Source organism: Scomber scombrus, chromosome 7 (genome assembly GCF_963691925.1).
Source record: "Scomber scombrus chromosome 7, fScoSco1.1, whole genome shotgun sequence".
NCBI classification, from domain to species: domain Eukaryota; kingdom Metazoa; phylum Chordata; class Actinopteri; order Scombriformes; family Scombridae; genus Scomber; species Scomber scombrus.
The window spans coordinates 6868259-6893082 of record NC_084976.1 but is presented as its reverse complement, the minus strand read 5'-3'; the positions used below and the strand labels follow the sequence as shown (position 1 = coordinate 6893082).

Below are 24824 nucleotides of genomic sequence, written 5' to 3'. Positions count from 1 at the left end.
GGGTGGATACAATAAACATTTGATCAAGGTGACGCACGACTACAGCGGCCAACTGTCGCACAAAAAAAAAAAGAAGTGTATTTACATTTGTTTTTGTATGATTTTCTTTTTTCTCCTCCTTTTGCAGCGCTTAATTGAATGTTTATCAGGAGCATAAAAAGCTGCTTTAGCCCTATGGTCAATCCCAGCGTGGCTTGTTTCTGTTATATCATGATGCACTAATTTCATTAACATTAGGATTTAAATGAAATAACAAATAGACTTAACATTCTTCTGATTTCCATCGCTCTTCCAGCCAAATCTGCAGCTCAGAAATGTTACTAATTAGGCTTATTAAGTAATTAAGAAGAGGTCTTAATTATATCTGCGCCACTGGGACCTGTGCGGCTGTAACCATGAAATGCTGTGCCGCGCTGCTCAGCTTTGTGTTGTACAGTTTCATCCATTTAACTGTTCTGGATGTGTGTTTCTTTACAGTGACAATTTTTTGGAATATATTTTTAGGCTGTATTAGGTAAATATCTGTCTGACTTAAAATTACAGAGATGGAAACACTCAGAAGCCTTCAAAGCAGTCTCAAAATGTCAAGTGAATTACCTTGCAAAGAGTTACAAGTTTAATGAAATATATTGCGGGGAGGAAAATGAGGGGTTTGGCACAGGCATGGAGTTAGTCTCAGGAGAATGGGCACCAAACAGCCCTCTCTGTCTCTACAGCCATCAGTCAAAGTAGCAGCCACCCGTCCCCTTCTCTTACAACAAGGAGACTTCTCTGGAAGCCACAATGATCTATACCCCATGACCTCACTCTCAGTGTCCAACATATTTTGATTTGTAGCTTGAGTGTTATTCAAACACAAATTCAAAAGAGGATGAAATTCAGCAGAGAGCTTTTGTTGGACGCACACCAAGGTACAGTCCTTTTAGATGTCTCTGCCCTTGTGGGGAAATAGGGAGAGAGAGAGAGGAAGAGGGAGAAAGAGAGAAAGAGAGAAAGAGAGAGAGAGAAGGGGGAAAGGACTGACTAAGAGCTGTGCTACAGGCTTGGCAAAAGATTCCCTCCCTGGTCCCGAGTGCTTTCCTTTCACTCCGGACAAAGCAAACAGTGAACCAGAAGCCTTTGTTTGCCTCTTCAAAAGGGACTAGTTTTTGATGCCATATCACTAAACGTGATATGGCGAACAAGAATGTAACTATCAAGAACAACGTCTGTTAGTATGTGTTTATTGGACCAAAGGTTCCTTATTCTAACGTACAATACGAAAGATTATGTGATTCTACTTTTTATACATGTCAGATCCAAGCCCAATGGCTCCTAATAAAGAATCTTTACAAAATATATAGTTAAATATATAGTTGCATTTGTATGAAAGGCTCAGTAATGTCTATAAAACAGCTGGGGCACTTTAGTTTGAGGCTAACTTCAAACCTGGAATCAAACAGTAGTAGTAGTAGCTTTATTGTCATTATATAGAGGGTCAGACAACAATAAAACGCAATGTCTTTCCTCACAATATGGGTGTATATGAATGTATTTATTATCTATTTATTGTTATTTTATACCTGTTGATGTAGCTGTAGACCATAGCAGACTTACCCACAACTTTCTGTCTGTAGCAATATAATTTAAAGTTGAGTGTGCAGTGTGTTGTGGAACTTGATTTTGGAATTTCTTCAGCCACCCCCCCCCTTCAACAACCAGCGAAATATCAAAATTGCTTCTTGTACATGAATTATGCATTAGTGGAGGTTTAGAAGAGCTCAGGGTCCCTACAACCCCCCACCCTTCTTGTAGCGCAGTAGGGTGGAGTGTTGTGGTGCGTGTTCATGTGTATGTGTGTATGTGTGTGTGTGTGTGTGGAGGGCTTTGGGTGGAGGGGGGTGTGTACAGGCACCCCTCTGTTTGTCTGCTGCACCCCCCTGCCGGGAGACACGGCACCCCCTGCAGGAGGTGCAGCGCTCCGTTTCCCCCCCGTCCCTCAGGGCTAGTCGGTGTATGTCACGCACAAACACACACAAACACTCGGCGCATTCAGCCCCGCTTTATCTGCTGACCCATCAATCAAACGCACATCCACACAAACACACAATTACCATCAACAGTCTGCCTCTCTGTGTACAACTGGAGCATTATTGCAATACAACGGGGTTTGAGAGGGACAGGAAGCGCTTCAGTTGATCCGTTTTCCACGCAGAAAAAAAAAAAACAAAAAAGGAAAAGTTCAAAAAAGGAGAAGATGATAAGGAATAAGGAGAGGAGCTAAAAGTTAAAAATAGTGGTGTCATCAATTTGCTTTGACAGACCTATCATGTCTGCTTAACCAATCAAGATTTGAGTCAAGGGTCAACAGCGAATCACTGGCCTACACTGACTTCACACTTTCATCCTTCTGCTAATTAAGAATCCTAATCAACTTGAGGACTTTATTTCTCTTCTTGTCTCCTTCTCACACACACACACACGCATTAAGAGCCTCCACTTCCTCTCAATTAGCCAACAATTACCCACACATAGATCTGCTCTCCGTTCACAGGAAACAATATCATTGCACAGGTACCCTGATATTAATTGATAGTGAGATTGTTAGTCTGTGGATGAGCTATATCTTTAATTACCCTGTGCACACACACACACACACACACACACACACACACACACACACACACACACACACACACACACACACACACACACACACACACACAGACACACACACACACACACACACACACACGCATACATCCATTCTACCAGAACACATATACAGTATATAGACCACAGGCTCAACCACAGAGTAATTGGCTCAGCAATGAAGAAAGAGGAGGTCTGGATAATTAATTAATCTATCTGGCTGGGGCAGAGATGCAAGGCCAGTTTTTACATCCCCACCAGGGAGACTGAGGGAGAGAGACAGAGAAAGAAAGAAAGAAAGAAAGAGAGGAGAGAGAGAGAGAGGTACCCACTGCCCTCGGACGATCTATGGCCTTGCATGAAATGGAAATAGCATGCCAGAATGCATTAGGTGTGTAGGCACTATCGTTTCACACACACACACACGTATAGTTATTCCATATCTCTCACATCTGCGCACCATCATAAAAACAAACAAACACATATGCTCTCTTTTCACGCGCACACACACACATACATACATACACACAACTTGCTCGAGCACACACACACACACACACACACACACACACACACACACACACACACACACACACACACACACACACACACGTGAGCTACATATTCATCTAGATTTACAGAGCTGACAGAGTTGCGAGGTTATTGATCTTAAGTCCATTCACAGATGGACCAAATGCGAAAAAACCTGGCTGGTGTGGCCATATTTTTCAAACAATATTTATACTGCTTATATTTACAGTAGTAAATAAGTGGAAATTCTGACATGTCTGATTTCTCCTTCACACTCAAAACAAAGTTTGTTTTGGCTTGATGCTCATAAAGGTCGTAGGTATCGTACAATTGCACAGTTTCGTTTCATTTTTTGTGATGACAGTTGGGCTGGGTATCAAACTTTAATACTTTTTTGGTATCGAGTGAAATGGGTGTGTTTCGATTTCGTCTGTTTCCACTCAGAAACCATTTTAAGAACTCTGGAACTTACTGCGTTTTGTCTGGAGGAACCAGGATTTAAATTTAAGTCTTTACATAGAATTTCTGGTCCCAAAAATGTGCCTGCTCTAGGGGGCAGCACTGTCTGAAGGTCCAGGAACTATCAGGTTAGAATCTACAGCTATCTGTCTCCCTCTCCCAAGTCTGCAGGTCTCCTTTATCATTCACTACATCTAACTGTCAGCGGTGCACAACCGTAAATGCAGAGAACAACAAAAATTGTCACTGTTGTTTTTGAATCCATTGTTCCTGTGGCTCTCTAGTTCCTGGTTCTATGTTGTCAAAAAAAAGCAGGATTGCTTTACTTCATATTTCCTGATTTAAAGGCCATTTTCAGCCAGTTTTTTGACTGATTTCATTTAGGGAAAGTTATTTCTTAAGTACAGCTGCTTGAGGTTATACAACAACATTTTTAGAATTGAAGCATCTTTTGTTAAATGAAAAACCAGGGTTTTGTAGACATAAATCTTTACACGTATCAAAAAATGTGTCGTTTTGGTGTCAGTGCTTAGAAAATTTCAAATGATACTCAGCCCTAGTGGTGATGTAACAACTGAATTTTAAACAGATTGTAAAAGAGGAAATGATCACCTAATTGCCTAATGGAGCATGCAAATATAAATGAGCCAGAACAAAACAATGTATGGTACTGTATTAAGAATATGCGATGAGTATGAGAATGGTGTCAAAATACGCTTCTTGGCTGCTTGAATCTTGGCAAAGGAGTGAGTTGAAGAGTGTACGGTAAGAGATGAGTGCAGCTTCTCTACAGTCCCAGACAGTTTGTCTGTCAGACTCAGGGTGGGATCTGGAACTTGAGAGTATTTTTTTCTGTCTTTTTCACCACGAGTCTGTGTTAGTGGCTGTCAGATCTAACAACAGGATGGGAGAATACAACACACACACACACACACACACACACCTCAGCTGAGGAGGGAAGTGGCAGGTACATCACGTCTATGGTAATAGAAGAGCAGATGGAAGTGGCAGACACACAGCACCTTGTGCTTTGACACAAACACGTATATACACACACATTCATGCATGTGCACGCACCCACTTGTTCATACATTTAAAAAAACACACTGACACCAACATGCAAGAACAACCTGCCTTTACCTTAGAGTGACGAAATATCACGCCTGAAAATAAACACGCAGTAACAATCCGCACGTGAGCCTAACGAGATGTGAGTTTGACTTTCTCCTGTCAAAGTGTTAAAAGCCGCAGGCCAGCTATAAATGGCTCTGTCGAGGAGATATTCCTTCTAAGAAAGAGAGTTGTCAGAGTATCAGTCCTAGAAGGTGTTGCCTGTTTCTGACCTGTCTCTCCAGGGCATCATATGAGCGACGGCACAGCTACTGGCCCTGATAATCTAAGAGATAAATCATCTTTAGTCACTCTCTAACAGTCTGACAGACAGACAAACCTAAGTACCTGGGAGGGTGGCAAAGGGACACTTTAAAATCTCCAGTGATGAGGAGTATTGCCGTGAAGAAAACAGTTAGCCGCTCCAAGCTCCCCTCATATCCCCCTGAGTCTCTGGCTGCCATTTTGGCTGTGTCTCAAGGCGCTATTCCGGCTCTATCTCATGTCACCGTTCTGGCTGTTGTTCAATTCTCACATTGGCTCCCGTTCAGCCTCCATTCTGGCTACGGTTCAAGCTCCACAGTGGCTGTGTTTCGGGGGGCTTCATTGTGGCTCTGTTTCAGCAAAGCACCCCCCCCCCCCCCCCCCGCCACACACACACACATACACACACACACCCCATCGCCTTCTCCCTCTTTCAGTTTCAGCACCCCAGGTAGCTGGCCTCCTGCCCGGCCTGCAGATCAGTGCGAGATCCAGGCTCAGGCCTTTTGTTTGGGGTGGCATTTTGCCTTTGTTTTCCCATCTCGCCTGTAATCTAAACACCCAAAACATCTCATGCTTGACAAATCGGCCCTGAGACGAGGGAGCAGCGGAAGACAAACGGCTGGAAGCAGTTCAACCCCAGGCAGGACTGATGGTGTCCGACTGGGCCTGACCTCCCAAAGGTTAAAGACACGTTCACTTACAAAGCAATCAATTACCCAGACTGTGTGGGCGCTTTTAACCAACCTCCCCTCCCGCTTTCCACACTGCTGGCGTTATTGATGAGGGTCCCAGTGTACAGCACACTCCAACCTGGAGTGTGTATTACATTTCACAATTGAAATAACTCTCAGATTCCTGGTATTACCGCCTACCTGAGCCTCTCTGCTGCTTTATATCGTCTTCCTCCCCTCCCTCCTCCTTCCTGCCACCCTCCCTCTCTCTTTCTCTCTCTTCTCTGCAGGTTGTTGTAGCAGGTTTATTCTGGTAGTTGGGCTCTGTGGGCCCCGGCAGGCCCCTCAGCTGTTCCGCTGGGTTTGTAATTACCATTTCATTAAGAATGACAGTTTCGGGGGTTGAAGCACCATTTCATCCGAGTCTCGTGGGGAAGGCGCTTGCCAAATTTCCAGCGTGAGTGGCAATTATCTCTCTTCGTGTCTGCAATTCACCATTTTGTACTTAGTGGCTTGACAACGGCTAGGAACATTTTGTTGGTAATAATAGGTCTGGGATATTTACACTGTAGCCCACTCAAGCTTAGCTCTGTGAACCGACTGATATGAGCTACCGGATGAGATAGAGACAAACTAGAGGAAATACAACAGAGATGAACTCTAAGATACTTCACTGTGTGCATATTATCTCAATATCGTTTCAGTAAAGCTGTGCAAAGGTTTGATTTTGAGGTTCGGTTTATAGTATGAAGTTCACCAGGGTCTGAGTAGTATGTTGTTATTTTGGATTTTTATCATCATATGGTTTTGGAATGCATTTTAGCTTTTTAGAATGATTCTCTTTTGGCCAATTAGCTAAAATGACTCTCAATCTCAATTGAGTAACTTGATAGCTATGATAAACTGAAGCATTACAATGTGTTACAATGGAATGCTTGTATAACACTGTGTTAAAATACAACTTTTATTGTAATACACCTGCCAAGAGACTTTCAGCAGTCAGTTCAAACTTTACTGTCTACTCAGTGGAAATGTACAGTAATTACAGCAGCAGAAATCAAGCCACTTCACTTATAAACATCTGTTATTTTCATATGATTTGCATGACCTTCATTCTCTTTGAATGCCAACATTTTAATAATTGCTTTCTCTCGCCCTCTAATGTACAGCTTGTACTGATGCTCATAATTTATCTGTGTGCCACGGTTAAATACAAATGTGGATAGGTTACATTTTTTTCCAAGTCTGTCTTGAAACAACACTCACATACTGCTCATACTGTATGTACTGTACACTGAAAGAGTTACTGGTGACTGTACTCATTCCTTCTTTCCATTCTGGCCCTGAAGTGATCTCTTCCTACAGAGTGTAATCCACAGTCCTCCTCACTCTGTTAAAATGTGTTTTAAAGTTCAGCTGGAGCTAATATGAAGCTTCAGCAGTATGAGATAGATTAATAAAGTTTTTATCTTAGAAAGTTGTAATGTTCAGAGTAAAATCCCCCTCTTTGTTGCACAAATGACTGAATATAAACATCAGACCAGATTATCAGTGGATAACATCTATCATATTTACCAAAAAAGGCTCACTAGAACTCACAGGAGTGCATCCTGTACTATAATAGGGGATTAATCTTGTTATTAAGTGAATATGAATCAGGTATCATTGTATTTACTGTGGTTACTTCATGTTTCATTCCAACCCCAAACTAACCACAGCTCGGTCCACTCGCAGGAGGACTGTGAGACTGAGTAAACACAAAGTAAGCAGGTGGAAAGGAGACAACCCAAAAAGGATACAGGATAGCTCCCATTGGCCCCGCAACTACTGTGATAACAGGGCTTTATTTGAGTTGTAGTCCACAGAGGGAATTCAATGAATATCTGGGACATTTACAAACAAAGTACTTTAGTGTGAATAAAAAAAATGACTAAATTAAATGAGTTGTCATGCTTAAAATCACACTTTTTTCTACCTTTTAGTGTAATTTATTTTCTTTTTTCCCTGGGCTGTTTCCTTGGTGAGCCTCAGTGGAGGGATTTTGTTGAACAGAGAGGGAATTTTAGACATAAAACACCTGCTGAAGCTTTGGTAGTCTGACTGAGAACATTTCTTTAACAGAACAAGGACTGTGGGCTCTGTCCCCAATCTCTTCCTGTGTATTCTCACTAGGAAAAGATCAATATGGACAGGAGGCATGAGTACAGCCACCAATAAATCTTTCAAACTACATATGGACAGATGAGTTTTGTATTAAGTTAAACTCAAAAATTGAATGTTTATCTTTGTAAATGTTTTTGTAATTGAGCGTGTGCAGAGAATGGGAGACAGGAAGTGAATGAGCCACTTAAGCGCATGTTACCGTCTTTACTTACTCCTCCCTCTTAAGAGCGAAAAAATAAATAAATGGCAGGCGTCGGCTGTGTTGAGTTATAGTGACATGACAAGGCGATGTCTATTGCAAGTGACGGCTGCAGCTCTTTTAATTGCATGTCTTCATTGAATGATGGGACACTTAATTCCTACACATTCCACACAATTGCTTTTCACACTGGCATGGGCCTGGGCAGGCGGCGGAGGCTTCCCGCGGCCATATGAAGAGGGAGGCAGAGTCCGGGGCTGAACCATCGTGAGATTCCCACCTCGTCCCTGCACCAGACCGGCTGCTATACTGTACTAAGCCTGCAGACGGGCGCATGAAGCAGCACGATTAATGAAACACTTTCACCAACACCACATACATACACCATACATACACACACACACACACACACACACATGCATACGAGTGGGATGTAGTAAGATTTAGTCTCTTTAACACGTGCCCAGAGTTATCAGTGAACAGACACATCGGTAGTGTCTCACTTGCACACAGAAACACGCTCATGCATGGTCTCACAGGTACTGTACGCACAGATACGACATGTATGCACACACTGAGATACTCATATGTATTCTCTCAAATGCACACACATGCACACACACACACACGTACACACACAGTCAGCTGCGTAAAGTGTGTTGACAGCTCATGGTAGCACCATCAGGCTCCCTGCTGTCCTGTGAATGGGTTACTTCTCCTTCGTCTCTCTTACCGCTCTGTCACATCGCCTGTTTTTCGTTGAGCTCGGAGTAATAATAGTGTTGTTACAGTAGGTGTACAGTGCAGTGACTCTCTTAGCCCTGCTGTCGCGGTACTGGATTTTCAATGGTTACGAGGCTAAAAGGTGTTTGGTGAAGTGTTAAAACCTCACGCACTTCACCATCGTGTCTTTTAAACTTGGGTGTCAGTGTTGCGCCACTATGTTCTCAGGCTTTTACATCTTGAAAGGTGTTCTACGTCAGATTCATCCAATTCTCAATCCACATAAACTGGCCACAAATTACCACCTGATCATGAGGAGGTGTGCGATTGTGAGATCTGATTATAATAATCAGCGATTCCAAATCGCTTCATAAGGCTTCCCCCTTTCTCCTCCATTTGTGGCTACGTTTCATTCACAAAAATGTCACTCAAAAGAAAAGAAGAAAAAAAGTATTACTAACAGCTGTCAACATGTGTGATCATCACAGAGGCGCACCGTGACAGAAATAAAGAGGAATGCTTTGATATGAAGCTACTGTGGATGTGGTTGATGGAAGATGTCCGTGACTTAGATAGGGGGCAGTCAAGGGGAGGTGATAGTGCTAGATGAATACAGTAGAAGAATACACAGAGAATACAGTAGGGGATAGATGCGACCCTAGCCCCAGCAAGATTTATCATAGCCAAAATTTAGCCATACCGGGGCGAGTTTACATTGATCATATCATAGGAAGCGGTATGTGAAGTCATCCTAGCTGGAATATTCTTTTTTTCTGTATTTTTTATGGTTTTACCCACTTTATTTTATAATGACTTGATCTTATTATTTATTTATTATATTTTATGAATCTTTTACTATCTTTTATTTTATTTGGGTATCCTGAATTTTTACATTTTTATCATACCCCTGGTGTTTCCTCATATTCCTCATATTCATGAGAGTTATGAGTTATTTAGTGGGTTTCTTTGACTCATTTATTTATTTCTTGTTTTGTTTATTTTTTATTCATTGATAATAGAGAGATGACAGGAAATTAAGTGAATAACATGCAACAAAGGTCCCGGGTCGAACATGAACTGGGAACCATGCGGTTCATGGTTAATGTTTTAACCACTTAGCCAAAAGACTTTAATATATTCCAGCTGAGACATTACAATTCTTAAGCTGAACAATGTATTCTGTATATGCCCAATATGACATGCCCTGATTCCTCAAGAGAAAAATCTAAATATGAGAAAATTGGTTCTTTCTTCAATATATTTGTACAAGTTGTTCTTGCATGAGGCCCGCTGTGAGCTTTTCATTTTTTTTGCATTAAAAATGGTTGATACTTGTCAGGTTCCTTACTTTTTGATTCAAGCACTTGCAGCTTTGGAGGTGTTTCTGCACTTGTTAGTCAAACTGTTTGCTTATTACTGAGAAATCACACTGACGCTGATTTTAAAAACTGTTAATGTAAAAAAGCTCACATGAAACAGATTTTGGGGGAAACTATTATTAAAATTCATCTTCATCTATAAAAATGTTGTGACTTGAAACATACGGATTGGCATCACAAGAATTAGCTGATGGTAGAACGAATTCAAATGTGTTATTGGCCTTAGCTGCAGTAGATGAATTGTCAGCTCCAAGATCTGCCAGGAGTACTGTTCATTGATGTGACCCTGGAAATACCCTGGCCCCCACAGACCCCAACAGGCCACTGTGCATGCAGAATGAGGAGAGAAAGAGAGAGAGAGACATATAGTATTATATGGATAAAGACAGAGATTGCTGGTGCATTTAGCAGTCAGCCCTCGTTTAAGGGAAGCCCTTAATGGCTTTAATTGATCTTTATTAGCTTCAATTAGAGAGGGACACTGGGGGGAAAACAAGGTTGTGATCCCTGCAGACAGATCAGAGGAGGTGAGCAGGGCCAGGAAGGAACAAAGACACAGATAAACAAAGATGCCCACAGTGTGTTACAACTGAAGTAAAAGCAGTTAACATGAGTCACATTAGCGTTGACATCTTGCTCTACAATACTGTCATCTTATCTTATTGCAATTTGATCATTATTAGTGTATTATGATGTGTTTGTAGGCATTTATATCATCTGTATACTAAAGAACTTGTAAGGAATGTCTGAAGATAAACATCAGACCAGACTACAGCTGGCTTTCCATCAAAGATGCCACAGAAAGTATCTCAATATAGCAAAATAAGGGGGAAATGGGTACTACGAAGGAAAATGAATCAGGTATTATTTTATATAATGTGGTTAGTTCATGTTGTTAGTTTAAACTAACCGATATAATCTCTTTAGGAAAAACAGTGACAAACTCACTTACTCACTATTGCTGTGTAGTTAACCTGTGTTTTGTCAGCAATGCAATCACTGTATTTACAGACATTAAAGGGGACCTACTATGCTCATTTCAAGCTGATTCTGGGACTAGACTAGAGTAGCTTTGCATGATTCATAGTTTAACCTCCTTATTTATCTTATACTGATTCTTTACGCAGCCCCTCAGTTCAGCCTCTGGTTCATAACAGGCTGTTTTAGCTCCTGTCTGTTTAATGCTCCCCTCCTGATGAGCCCACTGATTGGCCAGCTTTCCGGAAGCCTGCAGCTGTATCAGATTTGTGTTAAGTTACTGCTGATGCAAACACAACACACCCTGCTTTACAGCTTCGTATTAAAGGCTTTTAAATGACTTACTTGAATACTTTTACTGTGAAGAATTTACAGAAAATTAAACATGTTCCTTGCCGAATTAGCAGAGTTTTTTTTTTTCGTGATGATAAAAAAACGGTCAACACAACAATATCTGGAGATATTCGAAGCTCTTCGTTGAACAGATCAATAATGCAGGGAGGAATAGTAGAAGCAGAAACAGCCACAGTGATGATGATGCTTGATGAAGAACTGCAGTGACCAGAACACCTTCAACAGGTAAACTACTTATATTACTTGCCGTCCTGTGTAATGGAGTCATGGCTTGGACAATACAGATATACATATGACCCACTGATAAACTATTTTTCTTGATTTATCTGAGTTTTCGGATTTGGTAAATAAAACTTTGTATCTTTGTTTATTTTCATTTCACCTATATTGTACATTCAAATTCAGGGTAAAACCATTTTGTCTTTTTTTAAAAAAAATTTAAAACTCTGATTGCTGCCCCTGGATCATTTAAAGTCTTCAGCCATGACTCAGTTAAGTCAGTTTCATGTTACTTAATAATTGTTGTAAATAGGATTGTACATAATACATGTAAGACAAAGATTTCAGTCCAGTATCCCACAAAACAATGGCAGATACACCAAATACAGCCATTCCAGTGCTGAAGTGAAAATCTCTCTCCCCCAACCTCAACCCTCCTGTCCTCTCATCCAACCCACCATCCATCCCTTCCTCTCCCCAGCGCTGTGTTTGTGTTTCTAGGGGGATCCGGCTGACCCCTGACCCCAGGCTAATGAGAGCGATAACAAGGATTAAAAGGGGGTGACTGGAAGGTGTGTGAGAGTGGGGTTTAAACAATTACACTGGGCTGCCAACATGCCTTTCTTCATGACTCAGGAAATTACAGTCTTCCTCTCTCTCTCCCCCCGCACTCTTTCAGCAGCACACAAAAGAAAGGGCTTATGGAAAATAATAAATTATCTTGGGGCCACGTTAACTTGGATGTAAATCGCCGGGCAATTATGTTTTAATAGCCCTTTAAGAGAATGAGTAATTGGGTTGACACTACTGGGGTTGATCAGGCTCACCCATCTCTCTCCCTTTGTGCCCACTGGAAGCGAGCCGTGGGTCTGTGTGTCGGTCAGCCTGCAGCATGAGTGTATGGGAGTGAGTTAGTTAGCCTGTGAAACACTGTAACAGTGATATCAGGGAATCTGGATGACTATCCTCATTCTAAAATTAGACCTTTACTGTGGTAAGAAAAGCAATGTCTGTAGTTTTTTTCATTCTCTTTCTTTGGTGCTTATCAGTTATTGCACTGCTTAGAGCTCACTTGATTCATTTTTCTTCTCCTGAATGAGTCTTTGTTTTAATAGGTAGTGCTCTTAGCTTTGTCTCATCAGTCATCATGGCTGTCTGTGCTCTCTTTACCAGTCAATTCTTTATCTGCTTATGTCAAAGCAAAGATCTGCTGTAGATAAATAGCAGGGGTGTAATGCAATGCTACAGTTGCTGCAATCCTTATCTGTATTTTTGATGTCCACCTGAAGTGCCCGAATTCTTCATGGTGATGCAACATGTCAACCAGTGCAGCAGTGCGGTTACTTGACGTATTTAAAAGTTTTGGACAACAACAGAGGTCTACGGCACAGAGGAATAAGATATCAGGCTTTGGATGCAGTGAAGTAGATCAAGTTATTGTTGGTTTGACTTTGCACTTGAGATTTGTTGACTGTAAGGAAAATACAGAAAATCGCCTTTTCCTTTAAATTCTGTGTTATTTCTTTGGTGCTCAGTTATTGCAAAGATGCTTTTGAATTGTGTGATATTTTTTCTCCTGATTAAGTCTTTGATTTATCTTGCACTACACAACAAATCTGGTGAGACCAAATGAAAGCTTATTAAGGATAGACATAGCTGTATATCTGAATATCCAGCGGTGTCTGTGCTTTTAGCCCACGTGTTTACATTTTGGCAGATATGCATAATGGAAAATCATCCCGCTGTGACTAGCAGGCATTTACTGTTCATACTTGTACAGACAACAATCTAGATTTATGGACATTTCATATACAGATGAAGACCCTACCAGCAATACAAAGACTGTAAATGACATCTGTGTGCTTTCATTCAGAGGAAATGGTGTTTTGTTTGTGGCAATTTGTGTCAGTCAGGTGAAAAAAAACCCAACCTTGAATATAACTGCAAAATTTTGGACACACTTCATATCTATTTACAGCACATTATCTTTTCATATCTGTGTAATGTATTCATATTCAGTTACACGCCTAATAAATAGGAGGTTAAAAAATATATACATTTATAATAAAACAGTTGTTTTATATCATTGTTTCCTTTCTTTCTGCTATAACAAGTGTGAATGATTGTGTATAAATCATGTGTGAAGGTGTGTGTGTGTGTGTGTGTGTGTGTGTGTGTGTGTGTGTGTGTGTGTGCATGACACAGAGGTGAGCAGGACCCTGGCAAGCTCCCTTTGACCTCTGACCTCTGTCTCAGACGGTGACCTGAGGGTGATGTGTGACTTGATTTGGTCGCCATGGGAGGGGAAAGAAGGCAGGATCGATGCGAGGAGGGAAGAGATCACAACAGGCCAAACCTGGAGAGCCAAAATCCACCAAATGAGACTGGAATAACACAAACAGTAGGGGGAGGAGGAGGAGGAGGAGAGGGGGGGAAAAAAAGGTTGAAAAAAGCAGAAAAATGTGATACAGATCTGAGGCTGGACCGAGTCTGACACGCAACAAGGAAATAATCAAAATCCTTGGCAGGATGTCGGACTTTACAGCAAGGAACAAGCAAATGGTGGGATAAACCCATATTTATCTCTTCTTTCTTTCATCTCAGGAGGAAGACAAACGGGGTAAGAAATTGATCAGATGAGCATCTGTTAGGCTTGGCAACAGTCACAAGTCTGCAGAGACGGTTTTTAAACCCCATTTTTCAATCTCATCTCCATTACTGTCACTGCTGTACAGGCACTTAAAGGACCTTTCCGCAGTAAAAGAAGCAGAAAAAAATGGCTGTGTATGCAAATGTAGGCTACTTCACCTCACTTTCTTTTCCCTGTTAGTGTTTCCTGTAACATAAAGGTTCCACTATTCCCCTCGAGCTTGACACAGACAATTTGTGCAGTGAGTTTCTACAGGGGTAATGGAGTAAAAGAGTTCGAATTTTTATGCTTTGATGATGCCTCTTGTTATTTAAAAATTGAAGGGCTATCTATATCTTATAGTGACACATCCTTAGTATATGCCCTTTACTGAAATGTAATGGAGGTCAACTAATATCAGTTCTTGAAGGCCAATACTAAAACGTCTAATTACTGAAATGTTTATCATTTCTCTATGCATGTATTATTTAATAAGTATTTATCTTTCTGACTTCCCAGGAAGTTCAGTTGCTTTCTTATAGTAATCAGACCCTCAGTTTTAAAAATGCCTGCTCTGCTCACACAGCAGAGTGAGCAGAGGAGGGAGTTTTAAAGAAAAAAGCTAAGTACATATGTGTGGGTGTGGTCACATTGCTACATGTTACATGAGGATGATGAAATATGTTCAGTTTGAATGATACACCCATTAGATAGAATTACACCCTTCATGTTATAAAGCAAATCTATTAGAAATAAGTAGATATTTGATTGGCTACCGCAGTGTATTGCTGGATGATGTTGTTTTGCCATGGCTGAAACATGAATCCAGGTTGAATTATTATTTCATGACAGTTCTGGGTTGGTTTGCTTTGCTTTTGCCAGAACTCTCTGGGTCAGGAGCCCTGCTGTGCTGAAAAAGTGTTCTCTGATAAGAATGAGAGCGATGTGGGGTTTTTTGCCAAAGAAAACGTGCTATGAAACACACATTTTTAACATAATCATTTATTTTGTTACTATTTTTGTCTATACATACATTGACTTTGTGTAGCTATATTTTCACAGTGTTGCCAGATTTGGCTGGTTTTCCCCTCACTTGGGCTACTTTTAATAAATTGGGCAGTTTGTAGGTTTCCACTGATGAAAAGTTAAAAGGCTATATTCCAATAAACTATCTCCTCCTCTCATCCGAGTAGATTGAGATTGACAGAATGCTGAGTTCAGTCGGCTCGGCTCGACACACGATGAATGATAACTGATGTCCGCCAAAATCCAAATGTCATTTCAGTTTAATACAACTAAGTTGAAACATTTTCTCTATTCCAATCAGTATTGTGTACTGAAAAGTCCTGTAAAGCTTCAGGTTTCCTCATCACATTTGTGTAAGTTGTACCACAATTAGCCTCCAAACTAGTTGTGATGTCACAAATCATGCTTCTACTTTCAGATGAAAGTACAAAAATGTAGGTTGAAAGTAGAAATGGTGAAAACAACCTTCTAGTGTCAAACTCTCACATACATCATTCTGCACAGTGAAGAGCAAACATCCAACTGTAGAGACAAGAAGAAAAACAAAAGGTAAAATAATTAAAAATGTGTCTACTTTTCTAATGAGTGGGTGGGTGCTGGGCTTTGATTGGTGTTCTTTTTGTTAGTCCCACCTGGGAACACTGGTTGTGTTACATTGAAGGAATATGACTCTGTCTCTGCAGTAGAAAAAGGGTGGAATACCTTCTGAAACAGCATTATACATCATAGGATGTCAGGGACAGATTACTGCTTTCAAATTAAGACAACATTTGAAATATATTATTGACTCCATGAGTGAAAAGATTTAATAATGCACACAGTTGTTTATTTCATAGACTACAGATCACCTGGGGATATCCACCTGTATCTTTCTCAGTATGTTAGTATGTCTCTGTGTATTCCTCTATCTCTACTTCCCATCCTCTCTGTGTTCCCCACTGAGGCTCTTTTATTCCCTCCTGAGCGGCTCTGTCACCCATGTCGCCGGGGGACAAGGAGAACGTGGCGTTTTCCCCGGATCAAAAATTTACGAGCAATTAAAAGTCGGCTGACGCCCGGCATCCATCAGCCCTGCGTGCTGCTGCCAGCCTGGGTGAGGGGGACTCGCAGTAAACCACAGGCTATATACTTTTATATCTGTTTTCCCTCCAAAGAGGGAAGGTTATGACAAAATTATGTTTTACTGTCCGCGGTTTCTAGCGCGATGTAGACATCTTTCATGGAACGGGCTCGTTGGAGGTCAGAGCCCCTGGAAGGGAGGCAGAGATGGAGAAATATGTGAGTGTTAAAAGTGTGTGTTGTGTTTATGATAGGTGACACAAGCCTTTAACACAATAGGAATAACATAGTATCTGCCCCTCTGGTCTATCAGTTACTGAGTGAAGAGTGACCTAATTACCCTGTTGTTTATTACAGCAGGGCTCTGATTTATTTCCCTTTGCTGATGTAATTTCAACACTGAGTCTTCCTCTTCAATAAAGGCAGCAGAACACATTCCTCTAAATATGCTGTTAATGTATACAGTACACACACAAACACACGCACACTCATGCACAATGATCCATTGCGGCACACCTAATACACAAAAAAGCACGCAAACCCTCATACATCAACGCAGTCACTCTTTCACTTTTTCTGGCTCCTCACGACAGGCCCAGACTCATTTGCATCCTTAATTGTGTTGTAATGTACTTTTAATTCGAAAATGGAGGCAATTAATTATTTTGATATGGAACAAAATGCGGCAAATGTAAACATTCTAATAGTTCTCTGTGAGCAGAGTATCGTTTTTCAAAAGAGGGATTGAATCTTATCTCATTTTTTAATGCCAAACCAGTTTTTTTTTCTTTTTTTAAGATACCATTGCTTGCACACCACTCATGCATTCTCCTTGATATTCACTTTGTCTTTGCAGAGAGGGCAGCGTTTCTTTGATCTACCCCTCCGATGTTATTTTCTATCTAAATCTCCCACAGGATAATTACTGTAGTTTCACCTATGCTATCAGAAGAGATTAAATGAAATTAAGCCTGTTTGGACGTTCTGCTTCTTCCCTGTACGTCATCCCTCCGGTGCAAGCCGCCAACACCAGACTCTCCACCTCTTTCTATTTCTGGGTCAGAGAAGCTTCAAGTGGAGATGTGAATCGCAGATTCATTTTTTTTTTTTCTTCCCTTTCCTCCGCCGACCATGTGATCAATAGGTGTCAGTGTTCAAAGGATACAGTGCTACGCCGGAGGAGAGGATAGGAGAGGAGAGGAGAGGGTGTTCCATTTGTATAGGCCGTGGAAAAACTGACACTTTCACTCCCTCAACCTGATAAACTCTCCGCAGAGAGGAACAGGATGGATGCGTGTTATTTTTTCCCTCTTTTCACCCATCTCAATCACCTTTTCTCCCTCATTCCCTTTCTCTCTCCTTTCTCTCTGTCACACACACGCAGAAATTCACAAATATTCTGTCGTCTTATATCTCCATCCCCCACCCAACCACCACCACCACCACCACCATGCCTCAGACCCCTATCTCTTTCACTCTCTCTCTTCTGATTCTCTTGAGGGTGCTGGGAGCTCGCTGACATCACAGCCGGCCTGGCAACAGCCTATAAATTATGAGTGACAAGTCTTTGGACCAATAAAAGCACCACCATATTTCATGCACAGTAAATCTGATTGCAGATTGCTCTGGCGTGTGGCGGCTGACATGTTTATTGTCGCCGTGGCGGTGGGAGCTGAGGTGGTGGGAGTGTGTGTGTGTGTGTGTGTGTGTGTGGGGGGTTGGGGTGGGGGGTGGGGTCGCTCCCTGACATCACAGTTTCTAAAGCTCCCGGTCTATATGGAGGTCAAACAGATGGAAACTCTGGGATGCGGGCAACCCCATCCACCCACTAAACAACCCCCCAAATCCCCAAACACACATACACACCAATGCCAACGCACCAAACGTCTATAAGGAAGCTATTTTTCCTTCAGCTTTTACAAAGCCATGCAGCTCCTGCTTCCAATGCAACCATCTGCTCCCAATCCACACATGCTGCCCATGAAACTTTTAAAGAGTTAATACTCAATATTCCATCTTTTTTTACAAATGTTAACTTTGAAAGAAAAAAATAATGTTCCTTTACTACCATTAACATGGGCACTGATTTGGGTCAGTCCCACGTACACCATCCTAAAATACTCACTAGAGCACCAAATAGACAGATAGACAAATGCATTGTTGGTTTCAAAGGATTTGTTGTCAATAAGAGAAATATTCCTTGGCTTTAGAGGAAAGTGCATGATTCAAATGGTATGTTGACTTCAGTCTGATAGGAACTGGAGGATATTATTTATGAAGACAAACTGTGTGTTGTAAAAAAGTACATGTAAAAACCTGTAGCTTCGGTCTACAACTTTGCAGGCTGTGTTTGTTGATTATATTGCTTCCCAATGTGTTGTTTTGGTGGATATATTCTAAGTTAAAAATAACTAATTACATTCACTCAAGTACTGTAAATAAGTACAATTTTGAGGTATTTTATGCTACAGAGCTTCATACTACAGATGCAAATATTGTACTTTTTACTCCATAACAACTATTTCAAAGCTTTAGTTATTAATTCGTTTTCAGATTTAGATTATACGTGCCACATATTTGATCTGTTTATGAAATATAATATGTATATGTAATTTACCATACCTACCATGGCCAACTACAACATTTGACATCCTGTTTATATGTTAATACATAAATATTAGTCATCTGACCACATCACAGTATAACAAGCATAAGATATAGGACCTGTGATTTCTTCAATGCAGTATTCTTGCTTTGACTCAAGTAAATGATCTGAATACTTCCTCCATCACTGTGTTACAAAGTGATAGATATACAATGGCCATAACAGAGTCACGTGCCTGAATTGATAAGTATACTCATACACATTTTTACACATTTTTTAAGCATGTAACTGATAATTGTAACTTGTGGTCAAAGTTGTTAAGCAACAGTTACAGCGTCACGTTCATTTTTAATCTATCTTTCTTATGTAAGTTCTCTTCTCAGCACTGGTCTTGCTCTGCACTTCAAACTGAAAAAAGTTGTGTAAGACTTTCTTGTTTGTTTGTCCATTTGTGAGTTTGTAGGGGGCATTCTTCTGTGACCAATGTTGGTTATCACCGCTCATGCTTGTTTTATTGTTCCTTTTTTGTTTTTCTCAAAACAAACTGCCAGGAACATAAAATGTGTCATTTGTGTGCTTTACTGGGGGACTGACCAACCACAAAGCTTTCATAAACTGGCTGAATCACTGTTAAATTTGTAAAAAAATACATATTACTTTTATCGAATAGATCAAACCACAAACTATCAAATAATACGACTACTCTCACACAGTATACATACATATTCATATTCTGTCTGTCTCTGTTTAGACTCTAAGAAAATCGAACCTCACGCACATGCATAAAAAAAACATCTCCCCTTCATTAATAACCATATAGAACCTAAGCATCCAGCATTATCTTCAATTTTCTGAAACATGGATTCTCTCATTACAGATATCATATCTAATCTTAAATGTATAGTAACAACGTCATTGACGCTAAGTGACCCTGTGCTCATTGCATTGTCTTGTCCATCCGTCCTTGCCCGTGCAATAAACCATTCTTCATAATTAGCGTGGCCGCTGCAGTATGATCAGGGCATTACAAGTCCTCTGCCACAGCCCTTAAATGGACAGATTTCAACAGATGCCCGCTGGTGTGATCGGCATCATTATATTTTAATTAATCCATTCTTCTCACAGCAACACAGTAATTACAATCTATTTTATGACACGGCATGCTGCGAAAGAAGGGATGGAAGGGAGAAAAAGCAAAGGAGCAGGGGGGGGGGGATAGAGGCAAGAATAGGGAGAGGAAGAATGGGTAAAGAAACTACAAAGAGGGGGTGAGGAGAGTGAGTTAGAGCCACGATGGAGAAATGAAATTTTAAGGTGAGTGAGACAGAGAGCAGAGGAAAAACATCACAAACGCTATGACTGATTACCGACATGTCATCGCACGGCTGACATTGTAAAAGCGTTTATACGATGTCTGGCGGAGCGGGGCTCTCACTCTCACTCTCTCTCTGAGATTCATGCTTCATACATTCAGAGGGAGAAGGTCCATTTCCTCCAGCCTTTCTGTGTATAAATCAGAGCAGGTACGGACACTCAGACACGCTGTGGGTGTGATAATAACATTAGAGGATTACAATGACACTCCTCCCCGGACAAGATCACCTGTCATAAAACAGACTGCTGCTTTTTGTGGTTCAAGCACTTAACATGAGGAGAATGTCTAAGTGTGTATGTGCACATAAAAGCGATGTCTGTGTGAAACGTGGCATCTATCGTATAGGTGGAAGATGGTACTGTAAACTCTACCTTAACATGATTCATTTGAGCAAGGATTTTAACTGGTTAGCGCTAAAGTGGCTTGCAATGTGTAGTCCAGAAACACTCAGGGAACCTAAAGGTGATTGAAGTGAGCAGACATGAGTTATATCCCAACACCTGCATGTAAGCATGATATTTAGCAAGTATAAGGATTAGCATGCACACTGTCTTAGTTTAGTCTTTAGATTTGCAGGTATTTGGTCATATATTCAATACTTTAGTCACCAAAATATTGGACAAAGTTTTGATTTGATGACAGTGATAGATAATAGAATCTCCAAGGTTAGCATAATTCATAATTTTTCAAATTTCATGGCAAACCATCCAAAAGTTGTCGAGACATTTAACTGAAATCACAGATGCAAACCTCATGGTGGTGCTGGATGAAAAGTCAGGGGGTCACCAAAGTCAGCAGGATTCATTTTCTGAGCATCAGGTACCTGTTTGGATGTTTTGGTCTGTACCAAAGTGGTGGACTGACTGACAGACTAATACTGCCATTCCTGTAGCCATGCCGCCAGCATGACTAGTATTTCTGTAATCCAGATAACCCATTCAGTCCTAGTGAAAACTATTTTTGTGAAACTTCCTCTGAAGGTCTTTCATTATTGTATCTTCAAATATGGATGCGTTGTTCTTTTCTTTAACAAGGGCTACGACAAAATGTAGAATCAGTTGATGTAAACAGGTGCACTGAAAATCTTTTGATTACTTACTTGCGTGTAAAGTTTAGATTTACCTAATAAAATCCAGTTAATAAATGCATTATTAAACTAATCAGTTACTATGGGCATAATAAAAAAAGGTTAACAAACATTTACTCAAAGTAAGTAAGTAAAGGGGTCAAAGGTCAACTAGAATTGTTTACAAAAGCAAAATATAAAATGTCCTGCCTTCAGATGCTGCTTGGATTGCCATAGCAACAAGCAATGGCAGGTATATCCCTAGGATGGTGGCTCAATTTGCTCCTAAAAAAGAACTATGAATATGTGAATTGGTTTATTGACACAACAGTTATTTTATTTTATTTGATGTTTATGTGAGGCTTACTTAAAAAGTGAGTGGCAGGATGCTGATGGGCTGATGTTGTTAAATGTAATTCCACTAATACCACCTTTGGATGGTATCCATTGGATGTTTTTATGGATGTGTTGTACTGCAGCTGTGTGCAACAAACATATAAACATACGCTATGTATAATGACTCTTTGTGAAACAGGCTCAGTACAATACCTATGGTGAACATGGTATCCTGCTGCGTTGATGTTCCACCCAGGCACATCGGGGTCGGGGATCTTGGCTGTCTTGGCAATCAGATGCTGAACATCCCTCCACGTCAGCTCAGGACTGGGGCAAAAGACATGAAACAGAATATCATCAAACGCGTCCTTCCTTCAGCCCGTGTTCTACACCAAGTGAAACCACAGAGGAAACACTTCAACTCTGTGTGATACTCTGAAAAAGAAAAACCTGCAGGGAACTCCACATCATACTCCAGTCTTGTGTAGAGAGAGGCCTGGAGGACTGTTTTATGGGGCTTACAGCACACTCTATCAGGTAAAACATATACTGTATTAACACTACAGTTTATTGATACATAAACTGTTGCGATGAGACACTGCCATACCTTTTACTGCAGGTCCTCTAGACATAAAAGAAGCTGTTTAAGTCAAGCTTACAGTTTTAATAATGGTGTCACTAAAAAACTGTGAATCCAACAAAGAATATTTGAGACTTTAACAAAAGAGCCTAGAGAGTCGAATGTAGAAAAAGTCTTCTTTTTAATCCCAGGCAGGGGAATTCTAATAGAGCGGACTCAAGTGTCATGTCAAGCAATATACTAATGGAATCCAATTAAGACCTTTAAACTGCGCGAGAGCTGGAGGATATTAGCTCAGTTTTCTATAACAAAAGACCAAAGGGTCGTCAACGAGGGCTTTTTCAGGATATAAAAAGCATAAAGGAAATTGGGTTTTTCTGCTTTATCCACTCATTATTGTTCCCTAAGAAAATGACTTGAATTGAGTAAAAGAAAGCCCGCTTGGCCACCCATTCTGGCCAGCTTTTTCTATGTCTGAGAAGAAAACGCCTCCACATCTGTACACAGACAGTTGTTTCTCCTGCGCTGAAGAATGCAGCTCAGGTAATTAAAGGTGTGCAACACAGTTAGACTTCAATTCTCCAATCATTAATGACACAACTGCAATACAGCATCCATGTCTCCTCAGCCACATGTTAACGTATGTATCTCCATCTTCAGCTTCACTCTGTGACAAATGTCTGCACAAACATCGAAGAGAAGCCCTTTAAAAGACACAATCACAAGTAGCCTCTTCATTACTGTGCTGTTGAGTGTTAACGTCTAAGGAAATATCGGGCACAGATATGAACAGATGTATTCCGTTCACGTATTGGAAAAAAAAAAAAAAAAAGGAGGGAGAACAAAAGCAAGAAGAGAAGCTTTCATTAGCAGCATAAAACAAAACCACGGCATGCAGCGAGAGCAGGCAGCTACAGCAACGATAGGAATAATACCAGTAACACTAATAATAGAAGGATAGAGTGAAACAAAACACAACGCACAAACAATTATTTTAAGCTTTGATTTCAAAGGGAATGGAGTGTGCGTCTGTGTATGTATGTGTGTGTGTGTGTGAGTGTGTAGAGGGGGAATAGGCTTTGTACTTTTGAACTGTTGCTGCTCACTGCATGTGTCTGTGTGTATGAGTGTGCGTTCGGTATTATATATTAGCAGCAGCAGCAGCAGCATGATTCTGTTGTGTGCACTCCCCCACCTCCATCATCAGCACCACCACCACCACCACCATCACCCCTCTGGTGGAATCAGAGAAAGCCCCGCGGCCCCGGCTGGTTTGCATAAAGCAAACAAAATTAAATTTGCTTTGCTAAATCAAAGCATGTATGGTATTCCAAGCCGCTCTCTCTGGGACAAATTACTTCAAACGGCCTCTTTGTATCATAACAGAAAAAAAAAAAAAAAAAAAAAAAAAAATCAGCCCAATCAGCGGCTCTCCAAAACCCTCGACTCGGGAATTAATTATTGAACCGAGGGCTTTTCTCTCTCCTAGCAGTCCACGACACAGATCTATTTATTTTGGAAAAGTCGTTTTGCTCTTAAAAACACACTGCTGGCTGAGAACCCAGTTTTCTGCTATCTCTCTTTCACTTCTCTTTGCTGCACAACCCCTGAAGGGACATGTGAATAGGTTTAGGCCACGAAATTAATCTGAAAAACCCCACGACCAGTATCCACCATACCGCTGGTTAAACAGAAGTATTGCTTTTTGCTCTAATGGACTTAAGATGAACTGAGCTGTTAACTTGTGAGGTTTCTTCAACAAAGAGGTGGCACTTTTTCTCTCACTAGCTTTTTGTATCAACGTTAAAGCATGTGTTTTCTCTTCTTGCTGGTTTTGGTTTGGCTGGAGAAAAAAAAAAAAGAAAAAGAAAAGAAGACCACAAAGCCACTATTTAACATGCAACACAGACTTCATGGCTCTGTATGAGCTTCAGCAGAAGATGCTTTAAGAATATTTCCAGAGGTAGTTGTTTACTGCAGTCAATATCTATTTAATAATCACCCTAATTATTTTTGACATGCTATATGTATGGCGTTTAATTAGTCTCAAAACACGCGCACATAAAAAAAACACAGGCGCGTGCACGTGATATGAGTGCACAGAACAGTATCCGCCAGCAGAAAAGCATCCTCATGAGGGAGCGTTTCTGCTCCGCGTGCACAAATGTGTTCCCTGAGCTCGACCCTCCCTTTCGAGACTAATTAAACACCACATATATATATGAATGTTATTTTATATATAAACCTCTTTTCAATGCTTTTACAATGTCAAATCTTGGTTTAAATCAGCCGGTCCTCACACACACTGTTGCCATAAAGTAAGAGATATAGATGTGAAAAATGACTAAAATACAAACCTTTCTGCTTGTTTCAATGACAGTATGACGGTGGAGCATATTATGATGTATGTGTAAAGCTATTTGAACTTTTTGTTGGTAAGCAGTGGAAATTCAACACACTAACC

General features: G+C 40.7%; 1 protein-coding gene across 1 annotated transcript in view; it reads right to left on the bottom strand.

Annotated features, from left to right (window-relative positions):
- Positions 1–24824, bottom strand: part of LOC133983339 (furin-like protease kpc-1) — a 178475-nt gene that overhangs the window by 24464 nt on the left and 129187 nt on the right. Inside the window, 1 exon segment of the mRNA XM_062422395.1 lies at positions 21994–22107. Coding sequence (XP_062278379.1) covers positions 21994–22107 — 114 coding nt within the window.